This window comes from Drosophila navojoa, chromosome 3, assembly GCF_054131105.1.
Source record: "Drosophila navojoa isolate 15081-1374.11 chromosome 3, UAZ_NAV_1.0, whole genome shotgun sequence".
NCBI lineage: Eukaryota > Metazoa > Arthropoda > Insecta > Diptera > Drosophilidae > Drosophila > Drosophila navojoa.
The window spans coordinates 9,563,649-9,590,290 of record NC_142891.1 but is presented as its reverse complement, the minus strand read 5'-3'; the positions used below and the strand labels follow the sequence as shown (position 1 = coordinate 9,590,290).

General features: G+C 35.1%; 2 protein-coding genes across 3 annotated transcripts in view; one reads left to right on the top strand and one right to left on the bottom strand.

Moving 5' to 3' along the window:
• The window catches only part of Ance-3 (angiotensin-converting enzyme Ance-3), a 60,133-nt gene that overhangs the window by 30,334 nt on the left and 3,157 nt on the right, over nucleotides 1-26,642 (top strand). The window lies entirely within an intron of this gene.
• Nucleotides 14,138-16,534, bottom strand: Vajk3 (cuticle protein vajk3). Its single transcript, XM_030385121.2, has 3 exons — nucleotides 16,399-16,534; nucleotides 16,133-16,171; nucleotides 14,138-15,211 (listed from the first exon to the last, which is right to left on the bottom strand). The coding sequence occupies exons 2-3, from the start codon at nucleotides 16,142-16,144 to the stop codon at nucleotides 14,390-14,392; spliced, it is 834 nt and encodes a 277-aa protein (XP_030240981.1). The 5' UTR covers nucleotides 16,145-16,171; nucleotides 16,399-16,534; the 3' UTR covers nucleotides 14,138-14,389.

The following is a 26,642-nucleotide window of genomic DNA, read 5'->3' as shown; positions in this document are numbered from 1 at the left end:
GTTTTCTGTTTGAATATATAAGAAATGTAATTCAGATAACCATAATATTAAAAGGAATATAAAAAAATATCAATATGTCAATATGTCAATTTCAAAACTTTTTATTTAATGAAAAAATTAAATGAAAAAAAAACAACTGAATTTATTAATATAGATGATTTGTATATATTTAAGAAATATTTGTATAAATACATTTTTTTTCCAATTCCTTTAAAGTTATTGAAAAGCCTAAATAAATATGAAAAAATTGTACTTAATATGCAAGAAAACCCTAAAAATTGAATATAACAACGAAAAAAAAAAAAATTGAAGTATAAAAAACTAAAAGTATAAAATCAAATACAATGCGGAAGTATTATATTTTGGTGTTTTTTTTTTCGTTAAAAAAAAAAAATAAAATGTCAGAACTCACTTTGCTAATTTCATTTCCGTTTCCTTTTATCACAAAATTGTATTAGTATTTTGGTTTTAGCTCTTCAATCTCAACTGTCTAAAAACGATTATTTGTAGCTTATTAGCAATGCTTCCACGTAGATTTTTGTTGTTATATATAGGTTCATTATAGATGCAGCATAATTATTTAGTCGAAAAATTAATGAAGCAACGAGAAATCCGCCCCGCTCGAATCAAGATAGACGAAACCTTTGACTATAGTTGCCGCTGCTACCCAAAAGGCAAAATCAACATTAGGCACACATTTTCTTGTGCTAAGCAAATTCAGTTGCATTTTCCACAATTTTCTTGTGTAATTCTTGTTGTTGTCGGTAAAAAAAAAAAAAAAACAAAAAAACAGAAAAAAACATGCGCCGCTTGGTCTGCAAGTTCTTCCAAGTTGGGTTCGGTTCGGTTGGGTTCGTGACTGAACTTTTGATCTCGAATGATTTTCGGGCCAAGTAAATTCGTATTGTGGGTGCAATGATTGAATGCTTACAATGTGTGTGTGTGTGTGTGTGTGCTTGTGTACAATTTGACATTTTAATGTGCATAGGAAATACAGAGAACTTGTAAACATATACATACATATATATTTTTATATATAGATGCATATATAGCCAGCTGAATGGGTAGTACGAGTCGAATCGGCCAATGGCCATGTAAATGGAACGTGTGAACAATGAGAGCCGACTCAAAGAGAGAATACGAGCATTAGATTTACGACTTTATATATATAAATATAACGCTAGATCAGATTGTGGTCAGCTATAATATGCAGTTTGAAGGCGAAGGTCGTGGGCTGTCATCAGTATTATTGTTAACATTATCATTAGGCTGAATTTGAACTACATTATCGTACAGATCTTAAATGCGGCCTTTGTTCGGTGTCGTTATATAAAGAACTCTGTAGCACGCCGTTGACCCCAAAAACAACCATTGAAAGCCATCAAAAGAAAAAGCAAGAAGCAGCAGCACAAAAACAAAAAATAATAAGCTGTAGATTGTCTTTAATAAACTTAAATAAGATTCAAAGTGAAGGGAAGAAACATAGCGGTTAAGGCCCAACATTAAATTCAAGTTCAAGTTTATGTGCGTTCACTGTGGTGGCGGATGCTGCTACGTCAGAGTCAGCTTCTCGTTTTCAATTTCAGCTCTCATATCGTACACGTGCCAAAAAAAAAAAACAAAACATAACAAAAACGTCATAGGAATTGTAAAGTCAATAATTTAAATTACAAAAACTAAAAAAAATACCCCTAAAAATTATGCAAATAATTTTATAAAAAATCAGCTGGAAAATATTTTCGAAATTTAATTTGCCAATTATTAAACTAAAGAATGCATCTTTCTATCTCGGCTCATAATGATACAAAATGAAAGAAAAAGCAATAAACTAAGCGATCGCATAACAAATGCATCAAGCATTGGATACCAAAGATTCACAATCAAATTAAGAAGCAAATTTGTTGTTGATCTTCTTCATTCAGTTATTGAAACACATACATAGTTAATTGAAAAATATGTGTGGATTCTGATGACGTCTATCCGATTATGCTAAACAAATCGAATCATCTATGTAGCCAGGCTATGTCTAAATGCAGAGCAAGGCATTTGCATAAAATATCAGCGGGCCATTAGCTAATCAAAGTTTGTTTCACATTATAGATTCAGCTGGCTGTCAAGATTTAAACAAAAACAAAACAAAATAGTCGTCTGTTTATAATTAATGCCCAGCGGCGGCGTTAAGGTGAACCAGTTCTAAAGCTAAACAAATTTAAAATTATAAAAAAAATCGTTTTCTATAAATTGTTTTTTTTTTTTTTTTTTTTTTTTTTTTTTTTTTTTTGCATTTTATTTATTTATTCCCTGTTTTATTTATTTATTATTGATATTTGTTTTTCTTTTCTGTCGGTGTTTCTTTAAATAGCATTTGATGTTTCATATAAATTTTAGACATTCGACAGCTGAATCGGGGGTTCTATTATATAACACGATATTTGACATGCAAATGAAATGCAATAATTGGCGAAGGTGTTGCCCAGCTAAGATTTTTTTTCATCTTCATCTGCTGAAACAATCAAAAACTTGCAATATTAATGCCCGATATTTGAGAGAAATAAAATATGATTTCAATGAATAAAAAATGATTTGTGTATAGCTTGAGCTGAAGCTTTAACTTATAAGTTTAAATTATGTTTTAAGCTTATATCTGTTATAATTATATAACAAGTCAAGTCTCATAACTCTCGCTAGCTCAGAAACTAATTCTATTCACAAATAAATTGAATATACTTTTATTTTTGCTGTCCAATGTGTATAGTTCTAAGCTGGTCCTGAATGAACAAAAGAATATATATTTCAAATGTCAAGTCATTTGAGCAAAAACATTATACCTTAATGTCCCGTTTTGAATGAATTCAGAGTATTTGTATATATATATATAAACACGTTTTGTCTGGGGCCATAAATTTCAAACTGACAAAAAAGTGTAGAACTTCTTGTTGGGCATTGTGTATTCAAAAGCACTTAAAAATGGGCATTGTTAAAAAACAAATTAAGCACGTACACTATGAGCAATCAATCGGTTTTTTGGCGATGTTTTTATTTAATATTTTTGATAAAATATTAAATGCAATAGAAAATTAGAATTTTTTAGTTGCAAACTTCAAAAATATTTTATATTTGAATTTTACAACTCACTTTATATTACATTTTTTTTTTTTTTTTTTTTATATACCTATCGTTTATAGTTTTATTTAACTAACATTTTATTATGTACTTGTGTATATATTTTTGCATTCCATTAATTTACAAAATAAATTAATTTTGTTGGTAACTTTTTAGTTCGTTTATTTATATTTATTTTTTGCTAAATTAACAACCGGATTTTATAAAAAATATTGTTTAACTCACATATTTTAGAGTATTATTGTTATTTAAAACAAAATAAAATTAATGTCAATTGTTATATATGTACACACATATATTGTATGTACTTATATAGGTATACCATTTGCTTAAAATGCAAAGTTCGAATGTTTAGGAGGACTAAAAAAATGTCTTTAATTTAGACAGCATCGATTTATTGGCTCTGACTAAAGATCTGTCATTTGCCATTTAATCGATGAATCGGGCAATTTTTTATCTTTCTGTATGTGTATGCAACAGGTGTATAATCTGTGCATGTGCTCCACTTTCAAGATGCTTCACATTTGTCAATCTTTTTTTTTTTTTTTCTTTTTCTTTTTGCCTCACTTAGTTGCATTTTTGTCGCATGTTTTGAACTTTGCAATCGATTTGGCTCAAATGCCGAACATGTTTTGATGCACAGACGTGGAACTATGCTGAAAGAGTGATTAATTTAACTTTCAAGCCAAGCTTGACTTTTTACTGTTCATGTTAGCCAACTAATTGCTGCTAACTGGCTGCGAAGTATTTATTCTTTATTCTTTCTGGGTGAACAAGAATTTAATTATAATATCTATATCTATAATAGGCCATAAATTATGCTTAATTAAACATACTTTATTATTATAGAATAAAATTGTGTTGAGTGTAAACACTGTCGACCATAATTGCGGGTTGTGCCAGGGTTACTTTGCTAATCAGTTCAAAAAATCAGTAAAAATTTATTAAAAAAAAAAAAAAACGACACAAATTTTAGACGTCCAACACAATTTGGCCTAAATTGTTGGGTATCTGCTGGACTGGCCGAGATTTCTTTTTCTGTTTGTGGCGGCTAAGCACATTTCGTGCCTAAGCTGGAATTGAGATTGTGTCGAGGTTAGTTGAGGTAGGTACGGATGGTATTTGTCAATTCCGACTGCACCAGAGAGAAAGATAGAGGGAGGGAGAGAAAGAGCGAGAGCGAGACAATCGTGCAAAACCTTCGACATTTAATTTGGACACATTTCGAATTGTGCACGTTTAAAAAATATATATAAAACAACAGTTGTTTACATCAAAGCAACAACAACTATTACAATTTTGGTTTTTAACTACTGCATTTACCTAGTTCGTTTATTTTTGTTTGTTTTTTTTATTATTATCATTTTTGATAATTGCGCGAAAAGGTCACGAGAGTAAAAATTGTTAATTTCATTTCGACTGCATTTTATGTCACTGTTAGCGCAATTATTTGGTCTGTTTGTCCGTTTGTTTGCTGTTAAGACCGTTATTATAACGCTTTATTTTTTAATGATTTTATGCTGTGACCTCAACACCCGCGCTTGGCCTTAGGGCCGGCACCACTTTTCGCACTGAGATTCTGGGAAAATAAATACGCGGCAGGCAAGACAAAGCCACGCAAATGGCAGCTAAAAGTGGCCAATTTTTGTTGTGTGCCCGCTGTCCGTTTGACATTTTGGCTTAGAGGGGCACGGCACTAAGTCAGACCTTGAATCGCGCAACTCGACGAGACACAATGCCAGGCTCGCCTACGCTCAGCGAGCCACACGGAACCGCTGGCCCAATGGCTCTGCATAGACTCGAGCGAATTTGCAGCTGACTGCTGCTGATGCATTCAAGAACTGGCTGACACGCCCACCAGCAATACTCTCGGCACTTCAATTACCAACGAGTTTTAGTCAAACAAAAAAGCGTAAGAAACACAGATTAAAAATATATAAAAAGTATACATATTAAATGAAGATTTGTTAGGGGCAGGTTTAAAGTGCTCGCAAATAAACTTGACATCAAATTTGCATCGTTTTCGAATGGCAGTTTTAAATATAGTACTAAATACACCGTTGCTGATAAAACACAGATAAGTAAGTGCGAAAATAAATTATTGCAAATAATCAGAAATTGGGAAATTTGAACAAAACTTGATATTGTAAATTAAGATGTGAAGCGAAACAAATAAATGAATGCAATACAAGTTTTTGTCATTTTAATTGAATGTTTATTTAATAGAGATTGCAAAAGTAAAGTGAATAATTTGAAATTAATATTCATATGACATAATTATAAATATAATTGTATTGATATATGTGTGCATATTTTTGTATATTTAAAAAATATAAAAAATACATTCATAGTAAATAGCGCAAAAAAGTAAATCCAATAAAACTTTTTTTGTTTGAGTTCGAGTTTGCTGCCTAAGTCTTTTATTTGTATCTTTTGGATTATACCTATAGTTCTGGTCATGAAATTGAGAATAACTGAGAAATTCATATCACGCTAGTATATGATAGCCCAGCGTAATATAATGAATGCTCATTTATATGGACAATGATTTAATAAATAATTTTTTTTTCTTAACATTTATAAAAATAAATTTAAATTTAAAATCGCTTTACTCAACCCTATTCGTTTGAAATTGGTAATACCCCAGCTATAAGTCATTTAGCACACATGTTTGGCAATATAAAACAATGCATAAATCATTTTGTGTGCTACGAAGTTGTTGTTGTTTTGTTTTCTTCTGCTTGGCTGTTTCATTACTTGTGTGTTTTTGCTGCCCATGTCAAGAAAATCAGCGCCGCAATTAGCGCAAAACTGAAACAATAAGATCACGAAAAACAAAAAAAGAATTGGATTAAAAAAGAGACAAAACAAAATGCAAACAACACAAAATCCCAGCCATGGGAATTATGTCGTTTGTACGTTTTCATTTGACTTGACTTTTGTCGTGAATTGCTGATTGTGTGAGAGTGTAAATATATATGCATATACGATTGCCTATATGAGGTGTGTGCGAACTGGCAACGGTTGCTTTGCCATTATGTATTAGCATCCACCCAGCTGCTGTATATTCAATTCAAATTTATTGTCCATGTGGTGCAACTGGCTCAGGTTGCATAAATAGATTAGAAAAGTTAGCAAATACAAATCCAGATATTTAAGCATTTAATTGGAAAATAAAAGTCAGCATTAACTATAAAAAGTAAATATTTATAGCTCAGGTCGAGCTGAAATTCAGGTGGTTAACACATTTATATCCAAATGAGAGCTCACAGAAGCTGCTAAAGATCATCAGCTAATTCAAGGGCATAATGATATGATCTCTATTTTTATTTTGTTTCTTAAATTGAAACTAAAATACGTCTCTTATCCATTTGCCAATCTTAATTAATATAGGCGATTACGACATGAATGTCAAAGAGGCGTATTCACTTAATATTAACTTTAAAATACAATTTAGATCTGGGATATACCATTTTAGGGAGCTTTCAATTACAGCTATCTGAGACTTTCATTAATATATATAAATTCAAATTTATTTTTAATTATTTCTATATATATGTTTTTTTTATTTTTAGTATAAATTGTTCTTTTTTAATTTTTTTGTTTTTGTCATTTTATTTTTTATATATTTTATGTATATATAAATCTAGCTATTTTTCCCCTTGTTAATTTGCATAAAATTAGCGCTTTTATTTAATTTTTGTTACATCATTATACTTTGCTTTCTTCTGAGTTTTTATTGTGCTCATTTTATGATGATAAATTTCTGGTTGTTGTTTTTATTTAACTATCATTGTTTTCTTAGTTTTTAATTGATTTTTAATATAATGCTTTTTTATTTAAATATATACATTTAAGCCTTTCTTTTTTTGCATTGTCATTTTGCTACCGTGAAAATGCTTACTTTGATTGATCTTTTGTTTTGTTAAATTTATTTATGTAACTGTTTAGTTTTATTTCGACTTTGAAAGCCATGAAATAACTAAATAAATTTCGTTGTTAACAATTTCTCAATCAATTTTCTGACAAGTGTGACGTAGGCAAACAAACACGCCCTATAATACGAATCAATGTTTATTTAATGTGCCATTTGCTTTGATTCGCTCAACTGCAATAAAAAAAGCAACAACAACATGCAAGCATGACAATCTAAAATATTAAATTACTAATATCCAAATTATTTTTCGAAGAGGCTTCAAAACACAAACAGCCATAACAATAACAATAACAGCAGCAGCAGCAGCAGCAGCAGCTGAAATGCCACAGTGACACACTAACTGGGTGACTGCCAACAGCAACAACAACAACAACAACAACAGCTTTGCCAGCGAGTCGAAGAAAACTTAAATTATGCAACATTCGCGCTGCGGACAGCTGCTGGCAGTGGCAAAGTAGCAGTCAAAGCAGCAGCAACAGCACCAACACCACCACCACCACCACCACCACCACCACCACCACCACCACCACCACCACGACTGACTTCAGCCACATCGCCTGCAGCAGAGGCAGCATCAGCTTTTAGGCTAGCAGGCCAGTTGGCTAGACAACAGTCAAATGGCCGCCACATTTGGGAAGCTGCCACCGTTCGCCAGAGATGTCTGTGGCTTTGCCTTTGAGATATGTCGCATTCAATTACTCTACAAGTGCTTGCCGCTGCCCCAAATGGGCGTAATTGACAATTATTTAGGCGCTCAGATAAAGAACTTGGAGGTGTGTCAAAAAAAAAAAAGAAAAGAAAATATAGTGAACTAAAACAAAAACAAAAACCGCTAAAAAAAAAGCACTTTCGATACGGAAACCAAGCCAAATGCCAAATCGAGTTCGTTACCTAAGTCTTTTGTTTGGCACAGCAGGTGAAAGGATCACCGCCAGCAAATGTAACCGTATGTGTGGGGCTCACTAACACACACATACGCAGCTCGGGCACACCCCAATTGGAGGAAAAAGAGACCAAACTGTGGCATTTCGCTTGCAATTTAGCGCCATAATTCATATTCCATGGCGGGGATAATGCTGTCAAGGAAAAGTTCGGATATTTTACGTTTCGCGCGCGCTCGCTGCGGGATCACCTGGCTGCAAGAGTGGTCAAAAGTGGGCAATACAATTGCATAATAGTTTAGCGGCAAAGCGATGCGGTAGCTTTTATGGCTAATTTAATTGTTGCAATTTGAATGCATGCGATGAGAAATGAAGGCTTTGATCTGCCACGCTCGATAGCCGCATTATTCCGGTAGCCGCAGCAGGCAGACGTGCGTAATTTCTGACGCTGCCCGCTTAGAGGTCACAGACGATATAACAAAAAATATTACCCATCAAATTGCTAGATAGTGTTAAATGTGCCAAGATTGGCAAATATAATTTTATGCATGTACTTGGATATTAAAGGAATGAAACTGACGAAATAAACGTGTCTTTAGAAGGCTATAATTTTAGCAGCATTGAAGAGTAATTTTCAAAGATTCAATTAATATTTTTCATAAATCTGCAATTTATTACTCATAATCAATAAAGTATCTAGGTTAACAAACGCTGTGTCTATTTTGATCGCGATATTCTTTTTGTTGTATTTATTTCTCATTTATAAAGAAGCTTGTTACTAAAATATTAATATATTGTTTTAACGAGATTTCCTGCCAATGAAATATATTTGATGATAAAAAACAAGGCATAATTATTTATCGCTTGTAGGTGCTTCACGCCTTACGTGTTTTGTGGCATTTTTTATTAATAGTAAAATTCTTTGCGTTATAGCCAATTGGTTTAGTATTAGCTTCGATTTATTGTATAATTAATGAAAATTAGCAATTAGCATTGAAAATCAATCTACAATATTAAATGTATATTACTTAAAAATGTATACAATATATATATTTTTTATAAGTCTTAATCCGCTTTTAAAATCAATTTTCAATAATGTGCAGCTATCTGTCTAGCTAAATCGTGTGTTACAAATTCCTTAACAACTGTAATATGCCTAACCGTTAGCCATTAGTACAAACGATAATAATAATAATAAGATTAATTCATTGAGCTGCACAAAGTTCAGCTCTTTTGGCATTTTGTCATGTCAACGGCTGCAATTGCTCCATTAAAATACATGCGAGTATACATATACATACATATACATTTACATATACATACATACATATTGTGCATAAAATTCACATAAAAAAGGTAGTTAAGAGCGCTTGCTGGTTGCTGGCCAAGCGAAGCATAAAGCCAAATGCAGGGCAACCAAAGAATCCCAAACAAAGACGATACAGCACACATGTCCAAATCGCGAAGGGGCGGGCAACGTGTGAGGAGGGGAAGTAAGGTAAGGGGGCGGCTAAGCAGGGATTTCCAGATTGCCTCAGCAGGCGGCTGGCTTGCTGCTTCACTTGACTCGGAATTGCAGCAAAACGCTTTAGCGGAGGCTGATTTCGATTACAAGTTTTTGATTTTGCTTCTTTTTTTTTTTGCTTCGTTTTATTTTATATGTTTTTTTTTTTTGCTGTTTGGTCGAAACTGGTGCAACTCGTAGCTTGAATCTATTTGGCTGCCAACTGACGCTGCATTTGTCGTTGCATTTTTTGGCCAAAAACGTAGCCAAAACTCATTTCGCAATTTGAAAAAGAAAAAAAAAAAAGAAACCAAATCAAATCAAATCAAAAGCAAACAACACACTTAGCTACAATTGGATGGACAACTTGGCGACGTCGACGTCGATGACCTCCAAAAGTCGCTGTCTAGATCAGCGCTCATTAGAGCAAAAGGCGCGCTTGCAAAATGTGCAACGTCTCTCCAAGCTTTTTCTCAGACAACAAACAAGAAAAAACAACAACAACAATTAAAATCAAGAGACCAAAAAATTGAAGAAAAAAAAAAACAACAACAACAACATTTGGCTGATATTGCGAAAAATTACATTCGGAGTTTTTCATTCGCCTTGTCGTCGTCATTTTGTGGCAATTAATTAGTTTGCCTCAAATATGCGTACGTCCTACTCCCACGCCCCCTTCTCATTTATGGCAGAAACAGAAAAAAAATATGATTTTAATTGCCACGAACAAAAGTTTTTCGTGGCCACTGATGGCCGCAATTTGTTGCTGCTCTCCGTTGTCTTTCGCATCCAATTTTTGTTTAGGTGGCCTCTGCAAGCGAAATACGTAATATTGCGTAAATGCCACCACCAGCCATCCATGCTAAAGAAGAGAAGAGAGAGAAAGAGAGAGGCAGAAAAAATCAGGCGCAGTTCCTATGCCGGTCTCCGTCCTTTTCTACTTGAAATATTGGTGAATTTTGCATTAAAAACAATTTATGTATTTTAATAATATTTAACTGATTAATTGAACACCGCCCGAAAGTCTTTTATATTAATGAGTATTATTTAGAGTAAAATTGGGTCAGTATATAGTCAATTAATACATGTATGATATCAATGCAGCTTATAAGTATATTATAATTTATGATATTCTAGATTATTTATTTAAATTTGAAAAAATACAATAATACTATAAAAAAAAATAAAATAAAATAAAAATAAATTAATAAATACCAATATATAAATCAAATTTATATAAATTTTAGTTTTGACCTTATCTGCAATTCAAGCCAAACAAAAAAAAAGACTTTATCCATTTTTGGCCACACTTGAAAAAAAATCTTTACACATTATCCAATTGAACTTAAAGACTCTCAAAGACCTTCCTAGTCTGACCGATTGCTCTTTAAAATTGCTATTCCTCAGCGCCAATGCCTAAACCAGATCAGTCTGATAATTCGTACTGTTAGTGGTAAAGTTGTTTATGTACAGTTGTTAATCATATTTAATGACAGTCTGCTGCATTCTTGAGCTATTTAATTTGTTATAATTAAACCCTACAAAAATAATGATTTTATGGCAATTAAGTTGCATTGAAAGATCCGCTTGGTAATTGCATGGCAGTTGCGCAATCCAAAAGCCAAACTGAAACACAAGTCCAATTGCAAGCCGCACTCTAAAAAAAAAAAGAAAAAACACCTACGAGAGTCAGACGCAGCTCAAGAGCTTTTGTAACAAATGATGTTTGAGGCAATGAAACGTGTAGGTGCTTCGAGCTGCAGCAGCTACACCAAGCTGAAGTCAAAGTTAAATGCCACGCCCCCTCCCATACGTATCATAGTTGTTAAGTCGATGACCTTCAGCTGTGCTGTGAATTCTTAGGCGCCTTGTAACTGGTTCTTGTAACTCGCTCTTTGATCGATCTTTGTTTTTAGCCTTTGGTTGTTTTTTTTGTTCTGTTTAGAAACGCGAAAGAAAATTAAGTCAGAAATTAAATCGAGGCGCGTTCGACTTTTTTATTAGAAAGTTGTTTTGCTTTAGTTCCGTAAGCAACGTCCTTGGGCATATGCAAAGAGGCGGCCGCGGGGGCTTTGACCCGGTACGTTAGATGAGCGCTAAAACCTAAAACCAAATCAAAGCATAGATTTTTTGATATATCTGTTTTTTTCTTCTCTAATCCATCGTTTGCTATATTTATTTCCATGCACACATGTGTTTATTTTATAACGCCCATTAAAATGCCGAGCCGGTTTTCAAATTGTTGAACATCTTGCGGCTCCCACTCTCTAGCATCCTCCTGCTTCTGCTCTAATTGGGTGTGATTCTTGAAAAACCCAAGTGGGAAAAATGCCAAAAAAAAAAAAAAACAAGTAAGAAGACTCTAGTCGAGACTGCTCGACTAGGAGATACCCTGAACCCTCCAAGCTGATATTCTTATCATTCTGCACTTCTTTTATGCACGCACACATGCATACATATGCATCCACCCTCACGCGCCCGCGCTCTGCTAACTGCGCAGTAAGCAGCGACTGCGCTTGGGCTGCGCTGCAGTGTGGGCAACAGTATGAGAATTTACTTGGTGAATAACTTCGTTTGTAAACATACGATCTTAATGAAATTTTCAGGGCGTAATTATATGGTCAAAATGTGTGTACGTTCCAAAGCACAAGTCTCTAGTACTTGAAATACGTTTTTTACAAATTGGGGGCGAAGGGGGCGTGGTATCCAAAATCTGTTGATTACAAAATGTTTGTATTCATCATACTTATATACACAGTAAATCTGAAGTCTCCACGTCTAATAGTATTCCAATGAGGCTCAAAAAACAAAATCAATTTTTCGATTATTCTCGATAAAAAAGTTATCGGATGAGTTATCGAAAAAAGAAAGCAAACTCGTACTGCGTATGGTACACACGAGTATGCACACAAAATTTCAGCTCTCTAGCTCTTATATCTTCTGAGATCTCGGCGTTCATACGGACGGACGGACGGACGGACGGACGGACGGACGGACGGACGGACGGACGGACGGACGGACGGACGGACGGACAGACGGACAGGGCTATATCAACTCAGCTCGTCATGCTGATCAAGAATATATATACTTTATGGGGTCTGCGATGATTCCTTCTGCCTGTTACATACTTTTTCACAAAAACATTATACCCTGATTTCCCATTTTCAATGGGTTCAGGGTATAAAAATTAAATAAAAAAGCAATGGCTCCAAATTTGTTAAAGCGATTCAATTCATCAAATTGCAATAAACAGATTTGTTTTGCTTTTATATGTATGTATATTTTATATCATCTTTTGTTATGTATTTTGTTAATGGTCAATTAAGAGCTGTTGCCTGTTTGCTTAAGTCCCCTTTCGCTAGCTTAGAACTCGGCAGTTGCAGTTGCTTTTGAAAGTTGAATTTTTGGTATTTTGCGAGGAAAAACCCGGCCATAAATGGCCATATCAAGCATCTGCTCTGGTTTCGTAGATATATTTAAATTTATGAGCGTTAAGAGCCGTCGCTTCTGCGCTTGCCTTCTGACCTTTAATTGAACTGGACTCAGCGAGAGTAGCCTGACACTTTGGCCTTGCCTCTTGTCAGCCGAATCGCGTATTACGCTCTGACTATCTAAATATGTGATTTGACATGCGTCGGCCTTATCACTTATGATGGATCGACTCGCAGCAGAGTCCATCCAGTGACAATGACATGCAGTTCCAGTATTCGCCAAAAACTGGGTCAACGCTAAAAAGTCAGTTTCAATTTGTTGTGAGGATGCTTAAAATACGTTTTTTATGATCTATCAATCAAGGCACATTCATATTTATTTGTCTTTAAATGTCAGCTAAATCATCAACTTGGACAACTATATAAACTTAAGACCTTCCGAGCTTTGATATCTTTAATTTATTATGCACATTCTTTTGAAAGTAAGCGTTGTAAAAAGAATAAGCTAGAGGACAAAATATAAAGGTATTTGGTCTGAAACAGGAAATTATTCGACAACCTTGAATATAGCTTGACTTTCATTCACTAACAAATTTTATCAAAATATTTTTATGCAAATATTTGATTTTTATTAGTTACTTTAAAGAGGAAATAAAATGTTGTTAAATGAAATAAAATATTTTTGTATTTATTATAGATAATATTTTATAAAAACTATTATTTTGTTTATAAAAAATTTACCATTCAAATTTTTTACAATCCTCGAAGTTTACAGTAATTTTGGCTCTTCGAATACGTTGTTAAATATGCATATTGCATTTTTATAAGTTTATTATAAATTTGATAAATGTGAGCAGCTTTATGATCTTTCAAATTTAAATAAAATGTATAACAAACATGAATTAAAAAAATATTATGCGTTTTGATCTAAAGTTTGGAAAGAAGAAAATTAAAGTTGGTTTACCTTAACCCAACAAGTTTTGTTGTCATGAATTAGAAAAGAACCATTTAAATTATTTTATACAATTTTATTTCTTAAAACATTTTTACATCATTTGTTTTTTACATATATATTTCATTTCATTGTACGTCGAAACCTTTTACTGATAAACAACAGCAGCTAAATTGTCTATAAACTTTTGTAATGCTTTTATAAACAATTAGCTGGAATTTATCCTAAGCTGTAAGTTCAAACATAACAATGCTTCGTTTGATGGTTTTTGGGAAATAATTTACAAAAGGCTTTTGTTGTTCTTCCTTAGGGGGCGTGGTGTGTGTGTGTTTGTTTTGTTTTTACTTAAGATCTAATAGAGTGGCAGGGTGGAAGTTCTACTAGAACCTCTTGGAAATTATTTTGGGGGGAGCGAAGAGACCGTGTGTGAGTGTTATTTTGTTATTTCATGTTTTCTTTTCTCTTCATTTGGATAGAATTAAAAAATGTTGCTAAATTTAATGCGGTTCATATTTTTGTGGTAAGTCCTTGGCCTAGCCCCGAATAGAATCCGCAACCGCTCTACTTGTGGTAGCCGGAGTGATCGGCGTAAACGCTGGCGCCGAGACCGCTGCCTGGGCCATAGCCGGTGATGGGGTATTTGCTGATGGCATAGGTGGGTGCGTGCTTCACGACGGAGTGCGAGACATGGGGCACCTTCACGTAGACGGGGTAGGGACGATCGACGGGCACATGGACGGGCACCTTCTGGATCTTCTCGACGTAGACGGGGTATGGCTTCTCTACGGGCACGGGGTAGGGCTTGGGCACCTCAACGGGCACTGGACGATCGACGGGCACATGGATGGGCACCTTCTCGTGACGGATAACCTCGTAGGGCTGTGGCACTGGGACGGGCACCTTCACGTACTCCTTGACGGGAACGGCGACCTTACGGATCACCTCATAGGGCTGTGGCACGGGCACCTTAACCTCAACGGGCACGCGTTTCTCGTGCACAACGGGGTAGGGACGATCAACATGAACGGGCACGGGCACACCCTTGGTCACAACGATGGTCTTCTGGACCTCAGCCTGTTTGCTGATCACATAGGGAGCGGGCACGGCATGCGCTTGAACGGCAACAGCGGGTGCGCTGTGGCCATAAGAGATACCGCCAGCGCTGGGTCCCACAGCAATGGCAGCTGGACCCGAGTGTCCAATGGAGCTGATGCCATAGCTGCCGCCACTGACGAGGGAGCCCTGACCGATGTGGCCAACATCCAGACCAGCATGACCGTAGCCATAGCCCAGATCGAGCAGGCCGCGTTTGTCCAGCTTCTTCTCCAATGGCACCTCATCGGTGGCACAAGCGGAAGCCACCAGCAGAGCGGCTAAGCAGAACTAAAATAGAGTGTAAATAATGGCGAATGATCACTAAAAGGCTAAGTAGAGCACAATAACAAAGTTCAGTAAATGTTGGCCAAGTGAAACGGCTCGCCTTCAAAGTCAAGTGAAAATAACATTCAATTGTAATTCGCAAGTTGTTCTAGTATATCAAAATTAAACTGAAATTCAATTGTAATTCGCAACTTGTTCTAGTTGTTGACATTATTATGCAATGACCGGGCCGACTTGTGTTAGGTAATCAGATTAGAAAGTTATGCGATATATATGACGCCCACTATTTGGCCATAGTTTGTGCGGCGACAGTAGTTCGCTTTCAAATGGTCAAGTGAAAAGCGTGTGTGCGTTGCATGCGTAATGCGAGCATGACAAAATGCGCGGGACAAGAAAATCAGATATGTGTATGGATATATATTTACACATACGTCACGCATGCGCGCAGTCGCAAACCATATGCATTTACCGCTAAGTTGTGTCTGTGCGGTCATCGTTTATTATTTGTTAGCTCAGTTTGATTGCAGTGGCCAATAGCGAAATGGAAAACAATTTCGCATTATGAGCATTTATCGTTTGTGTGATTAGCTGCATTTGTTTCAAGTTGAAGTTTGTCATTTAGCGCTGGTGTTTTGGCCAACATATGTGAGATTGCGCAATTTGTAAACAGGAAGTCAATGAAACGGAGTTGCGGTCAAGCACCCAGAGGCACAGACAGACAGAGCTCATAAATATGATCATATTTAGCACTGTTAGCGCTCTAATCTATGTGGGAGTTGACTTCAAGGGTTGGATAAACAATGCCACGATTCTCACATTGAAATGAATTACTTGGAATTGAAACAATTCTTTTTCTTCCATAATTCTGAACCACATTATTTGCACATAATTGTTAGAATAAAATGTATGTGAGTGTGTACTTACGAATACTTTCATTGTGAAGTGTGTTGTGTCTCGCCAAGGCTGCAAATAGATAATAGAAAATAATACGTATTAATTAATAATTCTATTAAAAGTTTAAATAAAACTTCAGACACTTTGCAAATATTTTCAAAATTAATTTGTCTAATTGTTTTTTTAATATGAATTTTACTTGAGCACATTTTGGAAAGAAAACTTGAAACTTTGCATATTTTCAAAAAATTAATAAATTGAACACAAATAACTGGCGGTAAAATAACAACACTTACGAGCAACGCTTGAAAAACAGTGTTGTAAGGACTTGTAGAATCACACACGATTCCAAACCTTTGACTGGATGCTGTCTGTGGTCAGTGGCGCACTTTTATACCCCCAAAGAGTTTTTGTGTCAAAACGAAACTGAAAACGCGCCAAGCTCCAAGCGCCAAGTCCGTCATAAGCAAAAGAGCTTTTTGTGGCAGAGAGCGCGTGCGCGCCACGCTCTCTCTTTCTCTATTTTGCTCAAAAAGCTCGCTTCAGCTGCTGTGCATTGGTATTGGTTAGAGTTTTGCGCTTGTCTGCGTGGAGGCTCGGAAAGTTTTGCAACGGAAGCGCCTACTACAACCAAAACGCCGCACCACTACCACCAAGCGGCTGCTGTGCTAGTATTGGTTGCAGACTTCGAGACTTTTCAAAACTGATCAACGCCTTAGGGGCGTCATTAAAAAATATAATAAAATAAAGAAAAAAAAAAAAAAAAAAAAAACAAATAAATAAATAAATAAATCTGCGTCAAGCATTAATTACTCCAGGTAGAGCGTTTTATCTCTTTTTTTATTCTAAATTTATTCTGGGGAACTCCAAAGAAATTCCTTATATTTTAGTTTAGATCTTTTTTTTTAATATATACAAAAAAGGCAATGTTCTAAACTTATTTTTTGTTCTCTAAATCTCTGCCTCTTACGGGTTTTTTTGTATTTTATTTGTGAGTAGCAAACCTGCTCTACCACTGCACTCAAGCTGGTAAAAACCCAAAAAAAAAAAAAAAAAAAAAATTAAGGAACAAACAAAATTGTCATACAAAATCAAATTGTTTGTTTTTTTTTTCCATTCAACCAGTTAATTGATTGCCATAAATATTTATAATATTATACATCATTTGAATTTCATAGATTCCAGAACGATGTTCTAATAACTATAATAATACAAATCAATTGGATTGCTTTGCAACATTTTCCCACATAACTCATCGTACTTTGATGCGTGAAACTCTGCATTGCATAACCGTTGACACAGACGGCAGCGGCAAGGTCTTTCACTATCTTCAATATCGCTTTTTTACAGCTCAATCAGTACATTTTTAATGCACTTAAAAAAATAAAGTGAGCATCGAAAGAAATAAAATTTCTTTAAAATAAATGACTTATAAAATAATAAATAATATAAAACATATGCAAAATATTGTATTAAACAAAGTTGATGAATTTTTTACAATTTAAAAAAAAATGTACTTTATAATATTAAAAATTAAATTAAAATCTTGTAAAGTATATATTTGAATATTCGGATAATTTACTAATCTATATTCTAAATATTAAATTTTACAATAGATTTCTTATAGTCATACTTTATTTATTAATTTATACATACATTATTTATTTTTTTAAATTTCATATTTTTTATATTATATTTAATAATTTGTTTATTTTATTATAATTATTATTTGAACTTTTATTTTTTATTTTATATATTTAATATTATATAAATATTTTTTTTTTTTAATTTTAGATATATTAACATGCAATATTTTAATAAAAAATTAAAAAAAAATAGTTGAGAGTTAACATTAAAAACATTTAAAATTAAAAAGTTATTAAGTTTGCTATAATAAAATAAGATGAATTCATTTCTCGCAGTATAGCTGTATTAGGTATTTTCCTCACACAATCAAATTGTAAGCGGAAGCTGCAAATTGGCATGTTTGTCGGATATGTGATAAGGCATAAGAGCTAGCGGCCTGTCAGCTATGATGTTTGCTAGGGCGCACGCACTTTTGGGGAAGTCTTGGGCTGTCGTCATGGTATGTGGCAATTGCGGCAGTTGCAACTGCAGCTGAAACTGCAATAGCAATAGCAGCACATAATCATTGTGGCAGCTGAGATAGAGTGAGAGATCGTGTTTCTAATTTGAATTACGCTGTTGCAATGCGGCTGGCTGACAGACAGAGCCGGCATCCAGCTTGGCCAGAGAAACAGAGCTTTAAGTAGCTGCTAAAGTTGATTGGCAGTGGAATTTGCATAGAGGGGCGGGACGAGGGGGTGGGGCGAGGATTGGTTCGGGTGGGCGTTGCAGTGGCAGGGGATGGTACGGCAATGCGTGCCGCAAAAGTGAAAGGCCTTTATGGGTCGCACAAAATGGGATTATGTATCAGAGATGCATTGCTGCGATTTGGCAATTGCTGTCATAATTATTTCCCCAGCGGAGAAGAAAACCAGTTATACCCCATTAGATATCTATCTGGTGCGCAAATAAACATGGATTTGCATTTTCTATTGTCTATTGAAATGTATTAATAAAATCAAATACAATTTTAGAACTAAAAACGAAAACAAGTAGATCTATTCATGATTCGGATTCAGAATGTTATTTTTATTTTGCTTATTGACCTTGTTGGGCGTATATTAAACAACTTTCCGAAAAACGTCATGGTTTAATTTGAAGTGGAAGACTCGATGATATTTACGTTTTGAATATGAAATGAATGAAATCAAGTTGTAGCTGAACTGATTTGTAATTAATCGACACGAGTTTAAAGCAAGTTAGCTGAAAAGCTTTGCCTGAAAACCGAAATTTTAATTGCTTATCGAAATCAATTCCTTAAACCATATATATATATATATAAATATTCGTAACTATTTCAATGGCTATCAAATCGGAGATGGCATCTGTTCCATCAGAACAGAACTACGGAAGTCGAATTTTGATCAACTTATTTAAAATAAAATATTTTAACTTGAAGTGGTTATGATTTCGTGTTCTCCGTGGGCTGGTCGCTTTACGTATTCAAAACGCAACTTTACATTTTTTTTTTAATTTTTACATATGGCATTTTATAGCATTGTAATCAAATACACATTTCAAGAACGAAAATTCCAAGTTATAAAATACATTTACAATATTTGGCTTAACTAGTAACTAGTTTTAGTTTTTATGGCTCTAGCTTGTGTCATTTTATTACAAGAGGCTTTTGTTCCTTGTTTGGACTAGTTCAATTAACTTAAGCTGTAACCTGAATGTTTTCATTTAATTTATTTTGTCTAGTGAGTAGTCTGCCATCTTATACATATATTTACATTTAGACTTGTTTAACATAATAAATAAATTGCATACCAATTTTTAATTCATTTAAAGAAAGTTTATGTAACTCTGCAATATCAGACTCTTATTTCAGACTTTTTATTCATTTTATATTATCACCCTAAACAATTTGTAGGAACCTTTTTTTTTTGCATTTTATATCATTGTTATCTTTAAAAACAAGACTATTCTGGCTTGAGCTTATCTTGTATTATCTCAAATCTGTTTATATTAATTTACCTACTCAATTTCCGGTTCATCAAACTTTAGTTTGTTCGATCGCACTAAGCTATAAAGATTTATCTTTATCAAGGTCAATCTAATCGTGCTTGGTTTATCTCTGTGTTGTTTTACTTAATTTTGGTTCTTTTATTTATTAAAGTTTTATTAAAGTTCTTTCTTTTTTACTTACCCCAACTAAAAAAGAAATAATAATAATATTAATAATTATACAATTTGGTGACATATCTGTAACTGGCTATGATGCTGATGCTATTCACATCAATTTTCACTCTATAATTCTTATTCATTTATTTCTGAGTATTCCTCTTCTGGTGATATTTTGTCAAACACAGGTTCAGTTAGTTCTTGAGTGCCTGCGATTTTTGGCTCATGTTCATTATACTCATTTGTATTTGTTAGCTTTCACATTAAAAACTAGCTAAAAAACATCATTAAAGTTTATGTTTTCTTATATGAGTGCATATATACATAGGTCAACGTTATTATTATTACTATTGCAATAACAATCGGTCCTTTTTTATTTCAGTTTAATTTTTACATAAGTTTCCATCCCATTTAGTTCTGAGCTCCTATGCTTAAAGCCATATGGAATAATCGATTATGATGATTCCTGTTTTAAGCTGCTCTGATGGCATTCGGCTCAGGCTAAAACGTAGTGGTCAACTTTTACTTTTGCAAAATGTGTCGTTTTCTATGTTCGACCAGATGGAACCAAGCCAAAAGCCAACTCAAGCCGAGCAGCCAACAAACAGCAACCAGTGCAGCTGCCCACAACAGAAACAGCAACAGCAACAACAAACGACAAGCGTTACGATTCTGTCAGACAACGCAGCCAACAGATGCGAGTTACAATTGAGAGATGCCAGCAGCAGCAGCAGCAGCAGTCGGTGAGCTGAGCGAGCGGGCGGAGGTGCTGCTTGGTGGTTTTCGGCTCTGTGTTAGTTGGCATGCGACTTGGGCGCTTTGTTGCATGCGCTACATATTGCAACATAAAAGCCAGGCGACTGCTCGTTACAGCCACTCCCCTTCGGCTGGCTTGCGGCCCCGCTTCGCCTCTCTCTCTCTCTCTGTGCACTGCTTACTCCACCGTTTGTCGCACCCGCAGTTGCAGTCGCAGTTGCCATCGCAGTTGCAGTTGCAGTTGCAGTTTTTGTGCTTCGCATTTCGGATTCTCATGTTTGGCATCGCCATAAATTGTGGTCAACCGATGCAGCCGATGCGACGTAATTCATTGATTATAACGACAACAATAACTGCAATGCAATATAGTATACCCTCACCTCTCCTACTCCCTCTGCTGCTCCACCTCCTGGCTAGCATTTGTTACCTGCTGATTTATAGCCAATTGTCTCTCTCTCCCTCCCTCTCTCTCATTCTCTCTGTTTATTTGTTTGTCTTTGGCTTTGCAAGGCCCAGCCACTTGATCAGTCGCCGCTTGGTCTTGTTTGTAATCCAATATGCGAGAAGGCCTCCCAAAAATTAGCTAATATAATTATGGGTTATTACAACTGTCAGGCCACAAGTGGGGACAGCTGCCACACGATCAGCTTCTATATGCGGCAGGCCCACTCTTTGTCTTTGGTTTTCGGATCGTTTTTTTTTTTTTTTTTTTTTGTATTTTTTATTATTATTGCCTGCAACTGCCATGCGATAATTCACACAATTGTGCTACCGTTGCGCTCTTATATGGTGCATATACTCAGATCGTCCGTGCGGATTGCAGCTAACAGACAACACGCTTACCAAATAGTCTTGAGACCATTTGACAAACGTCGCTCTGTGGCAAAAAAAAACTTTAAGATTGTCGTAGATTGTATGGCTTAGAGAATTGCAAATGAATAAATTTAGATTCACGAAAATAATGAAAAGTAGACACGAAATGCCATAACACATGCATAACAGTTAGGAGTAATCAAGAATGGAATTGTTCGAATTTCGGAATTGAATTGTTATTCAATTAGAGTTTAAAGAAGGGAAATATACTTTGAATTTGGTATTTATATATGGAAATTTATATTGACTCTTATTAAGCAAATGAGATATTAAGTGAATGCATATTCGCAGCTATTCAATTATATTAATTTACTGTATCGAAAGCATTCGTTTCGAATCATTCGATGTCAGCTTTTGCACGATTTTCCCTTCACTCGAATGCGCGAGAATCAGGAAATATATGTCGTGCGATTCTACGCACTTGTAGCGCCATCCATAACCCTTTATTTTGATTTCGACTTTCCCATATGTCTTAATTATACACAACACAAGTTTTCAATTTATTTTAATTTTATTTTAAATCTATGCGCATTCGTAAATTTTAATAGCATTTTAGTCTGCCCAGTCAATAGCCAAGTCGAGCAGATGAAAAGAGAAAAAAATATATATACATATATATTTAAAAAAAAAAAAACTGGTTGCTTGTCGGAAATCGCTTAAGTTTTTCACTTGATATGTCAAAATGCCAAAATGTTGCACCGCTCCACGATCGATCGGGCCAGCCTATATAAATATATATGCATATGTCTATATGTGTATGTGTGTATGTGTTTGGCCACGCATTAAGCATACGCCCTGCTGGCCATTTGCGAGCGCATTTCGTGGCCAGCCGCGAATCATTTAAGCGCCATAGGCGTGCAAACCAAAGCCAACAACGACAACAAGAGTTACAACAATAATAAAAAACCCGCTAAAAGCAATAACAACAACAAATGCAATGACTGCATTGAGGCTGAAAAAAAAAAATGGAGCACAGCTTCCTTTAGACAACGTTTTATAGTATTTTGGTTTTTATGCGCTCAACCTATTGATTATCGATTAGATGGGGTATATTGATTGAGAGCAGTAATTAGAGAGTATCTTTGATATCCACTGAGCATATATGTTCCTTAAGTTAAACAACAGGCAATCTAGAAAAGTCCGTTTGCTGCTTAAGCTAATGACTCCAACTAGGAAATTTCATATAAATTAGAAGCAGAACAAGTTTCGCTCATTTAATCAAAGTCTCCGCTATTTCCTTAATACACTCGAACTAAATAAGTTGAGAGCTTTTGCTCTGAACATCATATGAAGAATGTTAAGCTCTACTGCTCAAGCTAATGTGAGGTCAACCATTCTGGGTATTCGCTAGTCGAGCATACCCGCCTAGAGCACTTTTACTAGTTTTGTTTGATTTGGTCGCCGTTTTGGCCGTTTAGAAACATTGCGGATGCAGTCGCAGACAAGAAGTTGGGGCCGGTTTCTGTCTTGGCCATAAATAGAGCCAAAGTTGTCGTTGTTGTTGTTGTTGCTGTTGTTGCTGTTCGATGCGGTGCGTTGCACAATGCACAGCCAGCTCGAATGCACTTTCAGTTTCGCATTTCGCATTCGATGTCCCAGCTGTGTCATAAAATCATTGCCAGACATTTGATTCTACACTTAATTATATCATTAGCCATAGTTATGGCTAACGCTGTTGGTATTGTTGTGCCAGATCCGTTTGGCTGGCTAATTAGCATTTAATTTGAGTGCCCAAGACGTCGACAGTTTGCTCTGAAATCCGTGCCAAGATCCGTGCGCATAAATCAATAATATTTCAATCGCATTCTCAACAAAACAACAATCAACAAAAAAATAAAATGAAATAGAATTAAAACCGAGTTGAATTCATGTTCCACAATGCGCCGAAGGCAGTCAACATATGCATTAAAAAAAAAATAAATAAATAAATACATGAAAAAAAAAAAAAATACTAAGCAACGCTCGAACTTGATCCAATTCGCTCCTAAAGTGCAATACCAGTTGCTAATGCTCAACTAAGTCAATTATTTCATACGATCTATAATCACATATGACTAATGCTGCATATGGCGCAATATAATCGACTCTCAAGCGAGTTGAGCTCTAGGAATTGATTTAGATATTTATGCATACACATATATTTATTTTAAATAAATTTGATCGTATGATGAGGCGTCATGTATTGAAAGAAAACCCGTTCGATATGTCATAAAATCTGAATATCAATTCCAATCTGCTCAGTGTTTATTATTATTTATGTTAAATATTCTGCTTAGAGTTTTTCGAAACAACAACTAGATTAATTTATTTTATTATATTATTGTTACTATACTATTACCATACTTTATTTATTGTGTTATTAATATTCAATGAACTAATTTTGTATTGTTTGAATAGTTGTTATGGTTTATATATTATTATATTTATTATATTGTTTTTGCCATTTTTTTCACACTGCTTTGCTTAAGAGACTAAATATGATATGCACGTATTATTTTATTTCGAATATTTGTTTCAATTAAGTATAAAGCTATAATAGAACATTAATGTTATTTTAATTAGCTAATCTTTAATATTATTATTTTTTGTTTGTTACATTTTTATTTTTTATTAGACTTTAGTCTATATTTATTACTTTAAAAAGTCCTTATAAATGTGATTTTTAATATTCGGTCTATTCAACAATAATTTTTGTATTAATGATTTCTCCAATTTTTCAATTTATTTTTCTTAAGCTTGCATAATTATAATTAAAGTTTTATTCAATTTAAAAATCTTAGTCTACAGATAGTAATTTTTTTGCATTATATTCTTTTACATATCTATATGTATCTATGCAGTAGCTGACATTTGATGCTATAAAATACTCTAGATACAAGACTCTGCTTGGCTTACAATCTAACCATATCTTCAGGGGCAATCAATTTTTCCATTATTTTGAGAGACATAAACAGAGCTGCAGTTCATTAAATCTTGTTTTCAAAACGTTTACAAGTTATAAAGCTCTTCAGAGGCTGTAGTTACTGCTGTTTATGCCCAGCGGTCTCGTAAATGCGCTCAATTCATTTTAGAGCCAAGTTTTTTAGCTACTCGAGCTGAGAGATTTTAATGTGGGCATAAACGTTGATCAGTTGCAATTCAAATAAGTTTATATTGTGTCTGGGCTGTGAATGTCACGTTGATATAAGCACGTTAAGGTCATTTACTAGGAGAGCGAGAGAGAAAGAGGCAGAGAGGGAGAGAGAGCGGGACAGCAGACAAATGTGGTTCAATGTCCAATGCAAGCGGACAGGCAACCACTAACCCACTAAACCACTGACCACTGCTAGCCAGCCAAGCGGCCAATGCATTCGAAACGTTTCGCTGGACGCGTCTGACAAGACTCTGAGAAGAAAAACAAAAAAAAAAGCTATGAAATGGCCGAAATGCTGACATGTCCAATAACTTTTGGGCATATAATTTGGTGGCTTGACACAACTTTTTTTTTCGTGTTTTCTTGCGGTTTTGGGCTTCCATTGTCAAAGGTTTTCTTCACATTGTTGCGCTTGAAAGAGCGAAAACTATTTTTGTTTTGTCATTTGATTATTTTACAACGTGACCTTGACATTTGTCAGACAATGTGACAGCTGATGGAAAATTTTCGTAGTTTAAATTAGAATGGAAAATACTAGTTTTTTATATATATGGAAAACATGGTATTTTAATAAAGTTAGGAGACAGATATTGAGTCTGAGAAAGGTATACAGAGCGTGATAACAGGGAGAATTTCATTACATCTTCAGCATGCGATAGAAAAAGAGATAAAAATAGAGCTAAGCGCTAGAGAGAAGGATTGTGAGAAATAATACAGAAATTACCAAGATAATGATTATATGATTGGAGTATTGAAGACTAAGCTTATAGATATATTGGGTAGTTAAGAAATAAAGATAGTGATCATTTAAGAAATATTTAAAATTCATTGGATTCTGTATAGAGATAGATAGAAGACAGCGAGAGAAAGATATAAAGAACGTCGAAAGAAATATAGGGAAGTAGTCAGTTGAATAGAGACGCATTTTTGCAGACATCAATCACAAAAGCTACTCAATTTATTATCTTAATAATTTCTGAGCTCAATCTAATGTCATACATTAGGTTTTCACACATTCCCCTTGCATTTCCCAAGAGAATGTTGCAAGAGAGAAATCCCAACAACGAGCAAAATAACAAAACCAAAAAAAAAAAAATTCATTTTAATGCACACTTTTCACAATGTTCGATCACGGCTCGACTTGCAGAAGTTAGAGAAACAACGTGCCAAAGTGCCATTAAGTGCATCAGCAGCAGCAGCAGCAACAACAACAACAACTTGGTGTGTTGTGTTATGTTTTTTTGGCACTTGGCAGCAGTTGCCACATCGTGGCCACATTTTCCCAGAGAAGACTGAAGACTGAAGACTGTAGACTGCGACGGTGTCTGAGACATGACCCAATAACAGGGATTAGCAGTCGAAGCAGCCGAAGCAGCAGCAGCGGCAGCAGCTGTTCGACTTTATGTCTGTGTCTCGACTAGTTGCCACTGCCACTCAATCATTCAATCAGCAACTGGGGGTTAACGCTCGTCCAGTCAATCAGTCAGCCAGTCAGTCAGTCAGTTAGTCGGTCGGCAATTAGTCCAATTTTTTTTTTCTGTATTTTTTTAGTGCTAAAATTAAATATTGCGAAAATTCTTTTCAGCTGCTTTGCTTGGCACATGAAACATGTGTTTCACGCCGCTCGCAAAAATATTTGAAAAATCTGTAATTCTCTAAAGGCTGGTGGTGCTGCTGCTGCTGCTGCTGCTGCTGCTGCTGCCACAAAAGCCATTCACAAAAACGGCTTCAATCATGCTATAGCCAGGCAGCTGTAATCTTTATGCTTGGTGCTGCGGGGCGTATGAGCAATGTCGTTAAACTGCTTGGCGCTAATGAATGGTTCCATAACCATTCCACAGCACAACAGTTCAATTCGCCAGTTCAGCGCTGTTTACGATCGACGATCTACAAAATGCCACAAAACAGCAAAACAATCGCAATTTGCACGTACGCAGCAATTGTATAATTTGATATTTCGTATCAAAAGACTTTGGCCGCCAACCACTATTTGTTGGCCCGACTATGCAATTATCATTTTGTCTTTGC